The following is a 15,293-nucleotide window of genomic DNA, read 5'->3' on the forward strand; positions in this document are numbered from 1 at the left end:
AGTTATGATAATTAAAATAAGAAATGAAAAAATATAAAATAATTGTAAGTAGTAATTTTAATTTTTTTACTATAATTTTTTTATTAAATGTATTTTTTAAATATTTATTTTATTAATATTTATAATATTTTATTAATATTTATAATATTATTATAAAATATTTTATTACTATAAAAATTGTATTAAAAATTATATTAAATTTATACTTTAAAAACAAAATGTATTAAGTCACAATTATCTGATTTCTAAATTAATTTAGAAAAACTTCATTTATGATTTATGATAAAAACAATTTTTATTTTTCATTTATTGTATAATTTTTTTTATAAAAAATGAAGTCAATAACGAAACAGATTATTGTTAGATTATATTTGTGGTAAAAATAATAATGATAATATTTTACTTGAACTTAATATGAACTTAAAATCATATGATATAGTTACATACCTATTTCGATGATATGAATATTTTTTGATTTTTCAGCTAATGTAGTTAATTCCTAAAAGAAAAAGACAAATTCTAAAATAATTGTTAATTATTTAATGAAATATTCTAAAATATCCTTGAAATTTTACAATATGTAATTCGAATAAATTCATGAATTATTTCAAAATTTCAATTTTCAATCACATAATTATCATCTTTAACAAAAAAAAATATATATATATTTAAAATAAATCAAAAGATACTAATACATGAAAATAAAAAGAGTTATTCCTAAGATAAATATAAATATAAAACGAAAAATTTTAACAAACAATAAATTCTCATATATATATAATAAAGATTATTTGAATTTTCTGGAATTTATATTAAATTTTTTCTGAGAACCAATTTTCAAAAGCTTTTCATAACGAAATCTATAGTGACTTGCGAATCGAATGTTTTCTTGCATAATTGTGTGACATACAATGTGTGAGTTATTAATATAAATCGGACTTGAATCTGTGTGTATGTGTGTAGTAACCATATAATAGATGGCGGTAAAGGACTCAAGTAGGCGTCAGTTCGCTTTTGTCTTTTAGTTATAAGAAGTCGTTCGATTAAGTACTATATAAAACAGAGAACATTCCTTACAGAGAAAAAGCATTAGTTATTCCTTTTATTTCTACATTCCTTTATAACGTGAATATTAAAACGAATATTAAAGTGAAACGATGCCACCAATTGGTAAGTCCAATTTATAAATCGAGTCCGGTTATTACATAATGTCTTTCATTCACTTGTGACCAATCTTACCCTCGCTTTATTCACGTCTCGGCAAGTTGCGAAAATATTTTCTGGTGGTTGCGACTGTTTCACTAGGTGTTTCACAAAACCTAATCCAATTCCACGGTTGCAGCCCGTGATCAAAATTGACTTCATTATACGTTACAATTATCTTCTCGGATATTTTTCTTATAATTCTCCAATTACTTGTACTCCGTGAAATCTTATTTTATATTGTGAAACACGAGTGTCATTAGGGTGACGTCACGTGGCCGTGAACGGCTGGTAATAATCATGGCGACGTTAACGTTGCTCACGAGGCTTGTGACATTTCGTTCCGCTCACGCCAAATTGCTCGAGTTACCATGGTCGACATGTAACACTTTTCCTTATGGAAGGATTGCAATGGCTTGCATGTGCTGTGAGTTTCAGGATTCTGTGATTTGTAGATGAGAACACGGTTTAGTTTATTAACGTTATGTAAAATCTATCTATTTGTATATTGATAACCGGTAGTTATATTAGGTTAAAAATAATTGAGTTGAATTAATATGATTCTGTGATTTGTTTGAAGATTCTATTAATTGACGTACGATTTGGTCGATAGTTTTATTTTTAGACAGTTTCATCACAATATAGTTGTATATTTATGATAACAAAAGTATTACATAACCTCATTCTTATAATTACTTTTATATATTTAAAAGTTTAAAATTAAATATTGTTGTATTTGTTTGTTATAGCTGATCAAAAATTCATGTATGATCTGATTGTTATTGGGGGTGGATCAGGTGGTTTGGCAGCAGCTAAAGAAGCAGTAAATTTTGGTGCAAAAGTTGCGGTTTTAGATTTTGTCACACCTTCTCCACGAGGTAGCACTTGGGGTTTAGGTGGTACTTGTGTAAATGTTGGTTGTATACCAAAAAAATTGATGCATCAAGCAGCTTTGTTAGGAGAATCAATTCATGTAAGTCTTTTATTAATAGATTAATTATTTTTTATAATTCAATAATATTTTAAATATTGAATTTTCATATTTCTAGGATTCAGTATCTTATGGTTGGCAATTACCAGATCCAAAAACTATTAAAAATGATTGGCAAGCATTAAGAACAGCAGTACAAAATCATGTAAAATCTGTAAATTGGGTTACACGAGTAGAGCTCAGAACAAAGTTAGCATTACTTTATTTTTATTTTTTAAATATAAAATTTGCATTTACTCATTCTTTTTATTATTACAGAAAAATCGAATATTTTAATGCACTTGGTTATTTTAAAGATCAACATACAATATTAGGAAAACTGAAAAATGGAGAAGAAAAAGAGTTTACAGCTCAAAATATTCTGATTGCTGTAGGTGGTAGACCTAGGTATCCTGATATTCCTGGTGCTTTAGAATATGGTATTACCAGTGATGATATCTTTAGTTTAGAAAAAGCTCCAGGAAAGACACTTATTGTTGGTGCTGGATGTATCCTTTTTGTATAAAAAATATTAATAATTCTAATTTTTATTTTTCTATTTATACTATTGTATATAATTTTTTGTAAAATTTTAAATATAATATGAAATATATATACAAATTTTAATCAATTTCATAAACATTTCAATTTTTATAAAAAAAAATTTTTCTTTAATAAATAAATAGATATTGGTTTAGAATGTGCAGGATTTTTAAATGGCTTAGGTTATGATGCAACTGTAATGGTACGTTCAATCGTGTTACGAGGATTTGATCAACAAATGGCAAATACTGTTGCTCAGGAAATGGAAAGACGTGGTATACACTTTATTTATGAAGCTAAACCATCAAAAATTGAAAAGCAAACTGATGGCCGACTTCTTGTTCATTGGGTGGATAAAGTATGTGTTGATAACATATCTTATAATTTAAAAAAAAAAATAAGAATTAATATTTAAATTATTTTCATATAACAATCTTTATTTTAGGATAGACAAACACATCAGGATACTTTCGATACTGTTCTTTTTGCTATTGGTCGCAAACCACTCACAGAAGAATTAAAACCTGAAAATATTGGTCTTAAACTTGTTCCTGAAACTTCAAAAATAGATGCAATAGATGAACAAACAAATGTCCCAAATGTATATGCTGTTGGTGATGTACTTCATGTGAGTTTTAAATTTTCAATTTTTTCAACAATAGATTTTTTTCTCTACTTTATTACAATTTATATTTAATTTTATATATTATTTAATATATAAAATTTTATTTAACTTTATATTATTATTAAAATATATATAATAATTATCATTGTAAAGAATATTATATAAATTACTAAAATAAAATTATAAATTATTTATAATTCGTAATTATTTGTAATTCTTCTTATGCTATTATAGAAAAAACCAGAATTAACTCCTGTTGCTATACATGCTGGTCGATTATTGGCAAGACGATTATTTGGAAATTCAACAGAACAAATGGATTATGTGAATGTAGCAACAACAATATTTAGTCCTTTAGAATATGGTTGTGTTGGCCTTAGCGAAGAAGCAGCAATTGCTATTCATGGAAATGATAAAATAGAAATTTATCATGCATATTATAAACCAACGGAATTTTTCATACCACAAAAAGATGTTTCTAATTGCTATTTAAAAGTTATTGCTTTTAGAAATGGTGATCAAAGAATACTTGGTATGCATTTTATTGGTCCTAACGCTGGTGAAGTAATTCAAGGTTTTGCTGCTGCTATTAAGTATGTATTTAATTTTTTTTGTTGTATTAATTACTTGGTGTTTTATTTTTTCATTAATTTTTTTTATTTTTTCAGGTGTAATTTAACATTCCCAAAACTAAAAGATACAGTAGGAATTCATCCAACAGTAGCAGAAGAGTTTACACGTATATCTGTAACTAAACGTTCTGGGCTTGATCCTAAGCCACAAAGTTGTTGCAGTTAAAATATATATAATATTAGACTTGTTGCTAACATTTGTGAATATTTTTGAATATGATGGATGACGAATGTGCTTATTGCATTGATCGTTCGATCTAGAAATAATTTTCTAATCGAAGATTCTTTTAACTGAAGATACTTTTTATTAAATGCAAGTTGGAGAGAATTCTTCGAATATTACAATATTTTCAATATGAAATTAGAAAGCAGTGTAGAACACATTGCGCTGTATGAAAAATTTGCTTCCTTTGGAGCACTAATAATTAATAAGAATATAACCTACATTGTTTTATAATACTTACAATAATTTTTATAAACATAATTTTTTTCAAATACATCAATATATTCTCATATGTACATTCGAAAAAAAATAAATAAAAATCAAAATATTTATATGTTATTAATTTATTCAATAACATTAAAAATAATATTACACATTTAAATAAAAAATTAAATAATAAATTATTGACAATAAAATTTAAAGCTAAAAATGCATCATATTATTTTCAATTTTAATAAATATATTATCATATCTATAAAATTTTTAATTTTAAATATTTTAAATATTTTTACATGTTATTTATAATAATAGCAATAAATACATGATTAATTATTATTAAAAATATAAAAACTCTTAATGTTAATATTCTCCAATTATTTCAATTTTGGTTTTCAGTACTATTATTTTTATAATTATTATTTATTATTATTTTTACATTTATATATGATAATATGTGAAAATAGAAAATTTATGTGTATTAAAAAATATATAAATATATATTTCTTTTTTTTCAATTTTTTAAACTTATTATATGACGTTTCTTACGTTGTTGATTTTCTTTTTTCCTTAATATATCAGGAAGGCCACATCGTGGAGATGCCATTAGCTACAACATAATTTTCTTCAAATGAAAATTTCTAAAGGAAATATGTCGCAGTTCTACAATCGAATAAATATTTTAATTACTTATTTTAATTGTATTTTAATTGTTTAATTGTTATTTTTAATATTAATTAATTGAAGTGTTTTTTTTTTTTTTTATATATAGAGAACTGTCGAGAATCCAAAAATCGTCCATGAATATTAATAATTTGCATATAAGGATATCAAATATAATAAAATTCAAAAAATAAATTTTAAATGCACCTCAAGTGTTGTATTATCCAATTGACCAGTAATTGGAATATTTCCAAATTTTTGCAAAGTTTTCACTGCATTTGTTATAGCAGTTTTTTGATATAATGCATCCGAATTAGCGATTCCACTTTCCAAATATCCATATTTTTTCATAAAATCTATCTACAAAATTATTTATAAATTTTTGTAAATAAAGGATACATGATATTTTACTGAATAAATTTAAAGAAGAGATTTTAAGTAGATTTCAAATAGTAATTAATCATTAAATTCAAAAAAAAAAAATAAATAAACAATTGTTTTGATCTTTCTATCAAATGAAATAATCTTTAATAAACTTGTATTTTTTTTTTTCACTTACCGCAGACAAAGATAACGAAATGTTTTTAACTACTGAATCAACAGGTATTAATTCACATTTTTTCAGAAGAAAAAAAATATAGAAGAAAATATAAAATAACTCCATGAATGTAATATTTCTTTTTTCACGAATTATTTATTTCATTGAGCAATAATATTAAGCAATAAAGAAATATATATTTTTAAAACTTCACTAACATTTTCAATGTTTTAATGCTTTAAAAGCTTCTTTTATTAATCAAGAATTAAACCGGTTTAACGACTTTTTCACATACCAGAGACTTCAGCAGATTGATAACGAAATTGATAACGTTGCTTGACCTTTGCTTGTAATTATGAAAATTTATAAAAACACAATTATTCAACGAATAATTATTTTTGTTTTAATCATATAAAAATAAATGATAGATAAAATAATAGAAATCATTATTTTTTTTTTTTTGTATATTTAGAATGAATTTTTTTAGTGAATAATGTAAATTAATTAATCAAATTTTTTATGATCATAGAATCGTACAAAATGAAATATATAACACATGTATATGTTGGAAGTGTAAACAATATAATCATAGGAAGGATTATTATCTTAAAAAGAATTAAATTATTTCTAATATTTCCAATTAAAAAGTAAAAAACAATTTCCACTTGAATCACCCTATAATGTAAGACGTAATTATGTAATCATTTGCTAATTTCATATCATACGAATTGAAATGTTTTAATATATAAATCAATCAAAATGAATTTGACTAGTTCGGAATTTTCGACGATAAAAGGAGAATATTCGGAATATTCTACAGAAGATGAAAAAAGTGAATATGATGATGATAAAATAAAATATTCGGAAGAAAATAAAAAATCCATCAAAGAATCCAATCTTTGTCCATTTGTAAGTAATATAATTGTCTCCAAATTATATAAAAAAAAAAAAAAAAATTAAATTAATATATTTTGAGATAATTTTAATTATATACTTATTTTCAGGAATTATTATGGAGTTTCGGATTAAATTCAGACGTACCTCTAATAAATTTAACCACGAAAAATCGTACACTTATCGCTTATTCCTGTTCGCATATCGTAATAATCTACAACTATGAGACTAAAGAAGCGTTAAATCTTCAAGGTCATGTAAGAATTTATTTTTTTTTTTTTTTTTTTACTATATTTACATTATTTTTTTTTTTTTTTTTTACTATATTTACATTATCTTTTTTTTTTTGTCTGTAAATAAGTAAAGTGATATAAAGTAAAATATAAAATTTTACAGAAAAATACGGTGAGAACATTATCGACATCGATGGATGGAAAATGGTTACTGTCTGCAGATTTTGAGGAGGATTGCGTGGTTGTTGTTTGGGACACTGAAACTGGGTATAAAGTTTGAAATTAATGTAAAAAAGATTGTAAATTATAAGATAAAGGAATTTGATATCATGAAACTATTTAGAATATAATATAATTCAACGAGATTATTAATGTTAATAAAAATATATAAAATATTCATTGTAATAATGCCAGGATTCTTTAAAGTTATGACAATAGCGACTTGATTCCCTTCACAATCTACATTTTTTGTTTAAAATATTTAACAAAAAATATTAAATATAAAAAAAAAAACTAAAGATATTCTTTTCTAGTGTGCCAATCTCTACTCTATTCAATCCACACGGTGATCAAAAAATGACAGCGGTTAAAATTAGTCCAAACGCTAAATACATAGTAACTGTTGGAGATGAATTTCACCAAAAGGTTCATTTTTGGCTATGGACATACGGAAAAGATAAACCTGATAGTTAATTATACTTACTGCATTCTAATTAAATTTTATTTAAAATTTTATAATTATTGAATATTATTATTTAATTCCGTTTAAAATTTCATATAATTATTACAAAGTATATATAATCTAAAATCTATATATAAGATCAAAATCATATCTCAAAAATGTGGAAACATCCGTCATAACTGGTGATGGATGAATCTCCAGTCAATGAATATTTTCATATTTTTGGGACACTAATAATTTTAGATAACTATAGTTATCTAAAATTTGTTTTTTAGAGTCTGTAGAGATAACTGAATTTGATACAAATAGAATAAAAGAAATAGCATTCAATGACGATTGTTCGGAAGAATTTGTTTTAATTGCCGATTATAATGTTATATTTTTTAAATGGGTTAGTACAATTTCATCGCAAAACCATTCTTTTATATCTCTTATTAATCATTAATCATATTCGAATAAAATATAAAATATTTTTAACAAAAAAAAAAAATATATAATTTTGAGACTTAATGAAGATTTTCAAATTTTCTTAATAATTTTTTCGTGCGAATAAACAATAATCTTTATGAATTTTTAGGAACAAGAGGAATTGAAATTTTACATACCACAAATTTTGAGCAAGGTACGACGATACGGGATCTTCAATTGCTCTTGTTTTATACCTAAAACACTACGAGTATTAACAGCTACAACATATGGTAAAAAAAGAAAAAAGAAAAAAAAACGAATAAAATAATATTGCATTAATAATAAAAATTACGATAATCAAAATTTCTGATGATCAATTTTATCGATATTTATAGGATATATCGTTGTTTGGGATATTTCTACTTACAAAGACAAAACTAAGAGTAGTATTGGGATTAAAAACAAGGAAAGAAAATACATCAAAAGTGTCAAGTTAGAGAAAAGTAGTATTCTGGTGATATTGCATAAAAATGGGTATATATATTTAATATTTTTTCAACAACATAACATATAATTTCAATATTATAATATTGATATTGCACAAAGTAAACAATAATTTAATTTTAAGGTAAACAATAATGATAATTATCGTAGGAAGATAGTGACAGGATCCTTAAATGGACGCATCAGTTTCTATGATCAAGATTTAAGAATCCTCTATTGGTGTGAACATGAACTTTTGGATAGTATACGATCGATAAGTTTCGATTTTTCATCTTCATTATTGGCTCCTGTAAATGAAACTGATTGTAAGCTTATTTATTTTTATTCTAAAAAAATGTTTTAGAAAAAGATTTTAAATTTAAATAAATAAGGGATGAATTCGATAAGTAGACTCTTTGAATAATTCTTTAGCACGATGATTATCTAATAGTAATGATTGTAGATTTTTCATATAATTATTATCAATTGTTTATGAAAAATTTAAAAAAAAATCGTTTAATTTTTAACAACCACAAAATCTCATAATTTTATTAAAGATATAAAACAATAAAGAAAAAATTGAAAATGGTGTGAAAAATAAAAAAAAATTAATATAATAATATAAATAATATGAAAAAATAAAATAAGAGTGGAAGAATTTTATTTTGTAGTTGAATTCGATGATGAAGAGTCCGAAGAAAAAGAAGAAATGGGAGATTTTTATTCGGAAATCACATTAAATGTCCCTACTTGCAATAAGAAAAAAAAAGAATTAACAGAAAATTTAAAATCGAAATATTGTGAAATTATCGATAAAATTCCATCGACATTGACTATGAACTTGGAAATATTACCCAAGAAATATTATGATAAACCTCCAAAAAAACGTATGGTACCTACCGAAGCCACTGTACGAGGTGCTCCTTTCTATTTCAATAATTTCTTTATCAGTAAGTGTTATTCATCACGTTTATTGATCATTCAATAAATTAATATTAATATAATAATATAGATTGATTATATTTTTTTTATTATATTTTATTGAAGATTTTTATTAATGTTTTTTTTAAAAGGTTGTTTGAGTGGAACAGTTGCATTAATAAAAATTCCAACATTCAAGTGCCGATTTATTTTTCGATATACAAAAGTTGCGATCTTAAGCTTTGACGCACATCCTCGAAGGTATTTATAAGAAATTTATATAATTCAACGATTCTTCTAATTTTTTTTCTATTTTTATTTTAATTCACAAAACAAAGAGAGAGAATAATAATTTTTAATATTTTAAATTTCAATTTCAATAAATTAAAAATTAAAATTTTTTTTCTATTATCAATATCATTGTTTCATTAAAAAGATTATAATATATTATATAAAAAAAATAAAGTGATTAAATTTGTTCTTCGTAGATTATAGTTTTTAATCTTCAATAATATTAACATTAACATTGTTTTTTCACAAGTAATTATATAGTGACTGGTGATGCAAATGGTTACATCTGCTTATACGATTATGAGAAACGTAAGATCATACTACGGAAAAAAACTCCACCTTTTCCAGATTTTCGTCCAGTGATGGATGAACAAGTAAAAAGTGGACACATAATTTACATCACGTGTCCATTGAGCCACGAAGGACTGATTGGTGTTACAGCATTAAAATATTCCCAAATAGGTATCCAATTATTATTGTAATACAAATTTTAATATTTTATTTTTTTTTTCTGGATAAACTATTATAATGGATCAATGAAATTATACCAATTATTATTTTTCAGTTTCGAGATTTTAATGTAAGATGTCGCTAGTATCTCATTCTCATATAATAAACGAGAAATTTGTAATGAAATATACATAAAATACTTCAATTTAAATGATATATAATCACATTTGATCTTGAAAATATGAATAAAAATATAAATTTTTATGTTTTATTTTCTTTTTTCTAAGTAAATTATTGTAATGGATGAATGAAATTATATGTAAATAGATTAATTATCATTTTCGAGTTTAGAGAATTTTTAATCGCAAAAATAGCAAAATAAAAGGTTTCGAAACTTTTTAAATTTCGAGCGAAGTGTCCTATTTTCGTGCAACAAATAAGAGATTTATAACAAAATATATAATCGAAATATTTCGATTTTAGGTGACATACTCGCGTGTGGTCTTGAAAATGGATCGCTTTGGATGCTGCATCCTATCACTTTGGAACCCATTGATAAAAATCCTTACAAACATTCCATGCAGTCAATTCACAAATTGGCTTTCTCAGACTGTGGAGAATATCTGGCTTATGCAGTAAATAAACATATGATAATTGATTATTTATTCATAATAATTATATTTATCATATAAAATCCTCAAAGTATAATTGTTATAATTTTTTAAATTTTATTATATTTATATATAATAATATATAATTAATAATATATAATTAACAATTATATATATAATAAATTTTATTATATAATTTATATATTTTATTTATTATAATTTCTAAAATGAAAATGAATAAACATTTTTTTTAGGATAACACATTGGTTGTAGCAGTATTTAAGAAGAATCATAAAAGAAGCAACGACGATGATAATATATGGAACTTTATTGGAAAATATCGTTCGCACAACGCAGATATAAAAGACATACTTTTCGGTCCAGCTACCATCGAAAGTATTGTATATCGATTATTTTCAATAGCAGAAGACAAAACTTTAATTGAATACAATCTTAAAAATAGGTAATTTAATAAAATATTATATTTCTTTTGTAATTAAATCCTAAATATTTCGTCCATTTTGTAGCGGTCCATATCCTCTTCCGGGCTTAAAAATACTTCATGTTTATAAAATCGAAAATGATGCTATACCTTTTTGTCTCGAATGGTATCCACAATTTGGCATTGAAGGATTGCTGACGTATTCTACTTCCGAAGTAATATAATTTTCTATAATCAATTCTAAAACTTTAATAATCGAAATATTTAAAATATTTTAAAAAATTAATTTTTTTTTTTTAATTAATTATCTTTCAATCATGTTCTAATGGATAATTTCTGAGAAACAGCAATTTAATTTGTAATTTATTTTTGCCTTAATCAAATCATTTCCAAATAAATATTTCATTATTATTAAAATTAAAATAAATAAAAAAATAAATAATTGTTATATTTCATACAAAATTTATTATGTGATATAGTATAAATTTAGATTGCTAAACGATATGACGAAATTGATTCGAGGAACGTTTTTGGGACCCCTTTATAGTTCACCAGTTAAACACATTAAGGTGATGAATTATGTGAATCTGCAGAAAATTATGAAATTATGTTTAACTTAAAAATATTTTTTACAGGTATTATCTAGCAAAGATCTCAAAATTCTTAGATACATGGTATTTGCAACTGATAAAGAAATAGGTCTTCAGATACTTCCCTTTGATGGAAATCCTTACAAAATTCTAGGAATGATTGGACATCCGCATAAGGTATATAAGAAAAACATTGTATCGAAAAAATGATTATAATGACATTTCAACAAATGAAGTAATTTTATCAACGATGAATTTCTAAACTTTATTACACAGTATACTTATATTATTTTATTATAAAATTAGATTAAATTTAAAAATTGCCATCCATAGAAGTCTAATTTTAATAGATCACACATATATGCGTTAATAATGATGGAAACCTTTTGTTCACTTCTGGTTACAATGATCCATCTATATTAATATGGAAGATAAAATACAAGTAAGCCTTAATGAATAATGAAAATTCTACTTATTATTAAATATTTTTTTCCTTATTAATTTCAATTATTCTTGTTCAAAAAATAATATAAAAATAAATTTGCTTTTCTTTGTCTTCACTCATCAATTGATTTCATTATTATATCATTTGTAATTATCATTTTAATATTTTATACGTTCTTCTTATATGTACTTGCAAAAATATTTCATTTACTTTTTTCTTCAATAGATATCTTTATTTTATCCCTTTTAACAATACTTTGTCTCAAGGTCTGTTGATGTGTTATCACATCTAGGAGGCAAAGGTCTCTCACCGTATTACTGTTTGATAGAAGGTGGTAAAAGTGGTTGGCTTATTAAAGAGATGCAAGATCTGTTTTATTACTCTCAAATTTTGCATCAAGGGGAGAATATAACAAGTACCAGAATAATATCCGACAAGGTGAACATCACCGAATTGCCAAATCTTATGCGTTCTATTGGATATTATCCAAGTAACGAGGAGGTAATAATTTTTCATTCTTTTCTTTCACATCCAATCTTAAAAAAAATTAAAAAAATTCTATAATCTTTTCGTTCTGATTATTATTCTTTTAACATTTATCAATTGATTTCTTTCAGATAGAAAATTTTATGGGGGAGATCGCGTATAGAGATTACGCTGAGACCGGCAATTTAATCGACACTATTAATTTTGAAGATTTTGTGAAGCTTTATATAAATCACCGTCCATCTTTTGGAATTTCTAAGCATAACATATTAGAAGCTTTCAAAATATTTTCAAATCAATTGCACGATGAAAATCCATTCTTAACTCGTGATCAATTTATGAGGTTGTTGCTTGGTCATGCTCCTTATACCATTATAAAAAAACATCAGATGCCTTTTGGTTAGTTTATATATTTTTTTCTAGAAAACATTCAATGTAACATTCAATATATTATTTCATATGTTCTCTTTTATTATTTCAATTTTTTTTAAAATATATATATATATGTATTTTTTTATTTTTAGGAGAACCATTAACAATTCAAGAAGCATTTACATATATGAAGTTTCTTATTGGATTTGATGAAGGAACTTTTGATGAAATAAATTATAAACACGAAGCATCACAGGATCTTGATCTTACGTTCTTGCCAGAGGTATATTTATCAGAGATTTTTTTAATATATAGTTATTATTTGATTATAATATAAATCATATTTTATTTATTTAAATGGACTAAAAAAATCATAAATGTATATTTTATTACCGATATTTATTTTTTTTTAATATACATTACAACTTAAAAAAAGAAAGAGATAGTCTTCTTATATAAAAAGATGATTTTTAATAATTTTTTTTTTTTTTTTAAAATGAACAAATATACAAAAGCCAAATTGATCATACATAAGCGCATTATGAAATAAGTAAGTATTTACATCTATCTAGAATAGAAAATAAAATTAAAAAATTGATAATATGAAAAAATATATTAAATTATGAATTATACATTTATTTATATTTATTTTGTGAATTGACTCTATCATTAATAACTTTTAAATACAAAATCCGATCAACGTTTAACAATCAGATCAACAAAAAAATTCCTAAATATTTAAATTTTAAATTTGTTTTCAAATAAATATCCTAAATAGAATGACACATGAAAATATTAAACAAGTATGATCATCAGTCATACTATATACAGTTTTACAATAGAAGCTCATACAACGAGGGAGATAGATAAATCTTGAATAAATTGCCATTAATGGTACAGAAAAAAGGAAAATAATGATTTAGGCTCGCCGAAAGTAATGTATTATTATTTTACAATACAGATAATATCTTACAAATATTTCATCACGGACATCTTGGGTATTGAATTTCCGGAGGAAACGAGGGCTGACGATGATTAATTAATCTGTATTTTGCATTGCTGGCACATTAACATTAATTATCATTACCATACTAATATTATTATCATTATAATGTAATGCGAGTTCTATTAAACATGTACGAACACTAACGTATTTATCCATGTTTCTTAAAATGTTGAATGAAAAAAAAAAAAAAAAAATATTAACGTTTCCAGCGACAGAATTAACTCGATTTTACGAAACTTTGTCCAATATGGTGAATTAAAATTGTAAAAAAATAATTCTTGATTGACCATTCATTTTTCTTATTTCATTCTTGTTTCAAAGATTCAATTTCGCGTGTAGAATAAAAATAATTTTGATATAATTAATTAATAAATATGATAGTCGAAACGTAAGTTATCAAAATTAATCGGTAAATTTTATCTTTACAAATGAAATTTCTTTTCGCTCGTATTCCATTGCACATTTATATTTCACCGGAATCTCGATAAATTAAAATATTATATCGAAATTGAAAAAAAAAGATTAGCGCTCAATATACATTATATCGTTAATCGATCTCGATAAAGTGCTACAAGTTGTACAATTATTTCATATATAAATGTTTGAAAGTGATATTACGACGAATAAGTAAGTAAGAACTAGACTAGAGAAACGATAAAATATCAACCGATTCATTGTAACTAAAATGTGAAACATATATATATATATAACGAAAAAACGATAGAAATTGGAAAATTTATTTTTCCACTGGTGATCATAAAAAAATTAGAAATTAGAATAAATGAATACGTTTTATAACGGATATGTAGTTATAAAAATTTTAGAAAATTCAGGCGATTTAAGAAAAAGAAAAATAAAGGGTAAAACAAAGAAAGAGAACAAAGATGGTGATTTAAATGAGACAATGCAAAAAAATCGCGAAATACACGTACATATTTCGAGATGATTATGAACAGAATAGTGGGTCGTCGAAAAAAAAAAAAAAGAAGTGATCGTCTTACAAGAGGCATAGACACCGCCAGCAGTGCCGACAGTCCTATTAGCCGCGACATCACGAAAATGAATTTCGAAAATGATGAAACACAGCCCTCCCCTCACATACTAGGCTTAAAGAATTCTACGACGTAGCCTAGAAAATTTCGCTCTATAATGCTATACTTTGCCTATCGGCTACACTAAATTTATACACCGCGCATGTTTTGTCATTTAAAAGAAGTACAAACAAATGTACACAAAAAACCTTACTTCATTGTTATAAATTCTAAGGCATATTTACAGTTATATACAAACATTTTTTTTGTAATTATTATTATTATTATTATTATTATTATTATTATTATTATTGTTGTTGTTGTTGTTGTTGTTG

General features: G+C 24.1%; 5 protein-coding genes across 7 annotated transcripts in view; 3 read left to right on the forward strand and 2 right to left on the reverse strand.

The window, feature by feature from the left end:
- The window catches only part of LOC102678433 (C-factor), a 4,928-nt gene extending 3,462 nt beyond the window's left edge, over window positions 1-1,466 (reverse strand). The window contains exons 1-2 of the mRNA XM_006610437.1: window positions 1,240-1,466; window positions 448-499 (exon numbers count right to left, since the gene is read on the reverse strand). Coding sequence (XP_006610500.1) covers window positions 448-499; window positions 1,240-1,365 — 178 coding nt within the window. The 5' untranslated portion in view covers window positions 1,366-1,466. The remainder of the gene's footprint in view (window positions 1-447; window positions 500-1,239) is intronic.
- Window positions 1-4,530, forward strand: part of LOC102678105 (thioredoxin reductase 1, mitochondrial) — a 5,557-nt gene extending 1,027 nt beyond the window's left edge. The window contains exons 1-9 of one of the 3 annotated variants that reach the window (XM_006610435.2): window positions 980-1,170; window positions 1,458-1,630; window positions 1,953-2,176; window positions 2,253-2,383; window positions 2,453-2,682; window positions 2,860-3,074; window positions 3,162-3,344; window positions 3,576-3,934; window positions 4,010-4,530. In XM_006610435.2, the coding sequence (XP_006610498.1) occupies window positions 1,504-1,630; window positions 1,953-2,176; window positions 2,253-2,383; window positions 2,453-2,682; window positions 2,860-3,074; window positions 3,162-3,344; window positions 3,576-3,934; window positions 4,010-4,139 (1,599 nt within the window). In that variant the 5' untranslated portion in view covers window positions 980-1,170; window positions 1,458-1,503 and the 3' untranslated portion in view covers window positions 4,140-4,530. Of the gene's footprint in view, window positions 1-953; window positions 1,171-1,457; window positions 1,631-1,952; window positions 2,177-2,252; window positions 2,384-2,452; window positions 2,683-2,859; window positions 3,075-3,161; window positions 3,345-3,575; window positions 3,935-4,009 lie in introns of those variants that run through there. The other 2 variants (XM_006610436.2, XM_006610434.2) reach the window with 2 other exon arrangements.
- A 369-nt stretch (window positions 4,531-4,899) lies between these two features.
- Window positions 4,900-6,018, reverse strand: LOC102678795 (matrix metalloproteinase-24-like). The gene is made up of 3 exons (XM_006610440.2): window positions 5,635-6,018; window positions 5,283-5,435; window positions 4,900-5,022 (listed from the first exon to the last, which is right to left on the reverse strand). The coding sequence occupies exons 1-3, from the start codon at window positions 5,737-5,739 to the stop codon at window positions 4,927-4,929; spliced, it is 354 nt and encodes a 117-aa protein (XP_006610503.1). The 5' UTR covers window positions 5,740-6,018; the 3' UTR covers window positions 4,900-4,926.
- Window positions 6,019-6,390: 372 nt separating this feature from the next.
- Window positions 6,391-9,525, forward strand: LOC102675539. Its single transcript, XM_031508127.1, has 8 exons — window positions 6,391-6,764; window positions 6,904-7,007; window positions 7,698-7,813; window positions 8,000-8,120; window positions 8,226-8,364; window positions 8,485-8,639; window positions 8,985-9,263; window positions 9,387-9,525. Exons 2-8 carry the CDS (start codon window positions 6,938-6,940, stop codon window positions 9,503-9,505), a joined length of 999 nt encoding a protein of 332 aa, XP_031363987.1. The 5' UTR covers window positions 6,391-6,764; window positions 6,904-6,937; the 3' UTR covers window positions 9,506-9,525.
- A 205-nt stretch (window positions 9,526-9,730) lies between these two features.
- On the forward strand, window positions 9,731-14,121 carry LOC102679005 (cilia- and flagella-associated protein 251-like). Its single transcript, XM_031508014.1, has 11 exons — window positions 9,731-9,987; window positions 10,459-10,610; window positions 10,841-11,049; window positions 11,114-11,243; window positions 11,508-11,597; window positions 11,664-11,795; window positions 11,969-12,060; window positions 12,330-12,564; window positions 12,681-12,948; window positions 13,074-13,204; window positions 13,883-14,121. The coding sequence occupies exons 1-11, from the start codon at window positions 9,888-9,890 to the stop codon at window positions 13,958-13,960; spliced, it is 1,617 nt and encodes a 538-aa protein (XP_031363874.1). The 5' UTR covers window positions 9,731-9,887; the 3' UTR covers window positions 13,961-14,121.
- The last annotated feature ends 1,172 nt before the right edge of the window (window positions 14,122-15,293 follow it).

The sequence above is a fragment of the Apis dorsata genome, unplaced genomic scaffold (genome assembly GCF_000469605.1).
Source record: "Apis dorsata unplaced genomic scaffold, Apis dorsata 1.3 scaffold_74, whole genome shotgun sequence".
In the NCBI taxonomy this organism is placed as follows: Eukaryota; Metazoa; Arthropoda; class Insecta; order Hymenoptera; family Apidae; genus Apis; species Apis dorsata.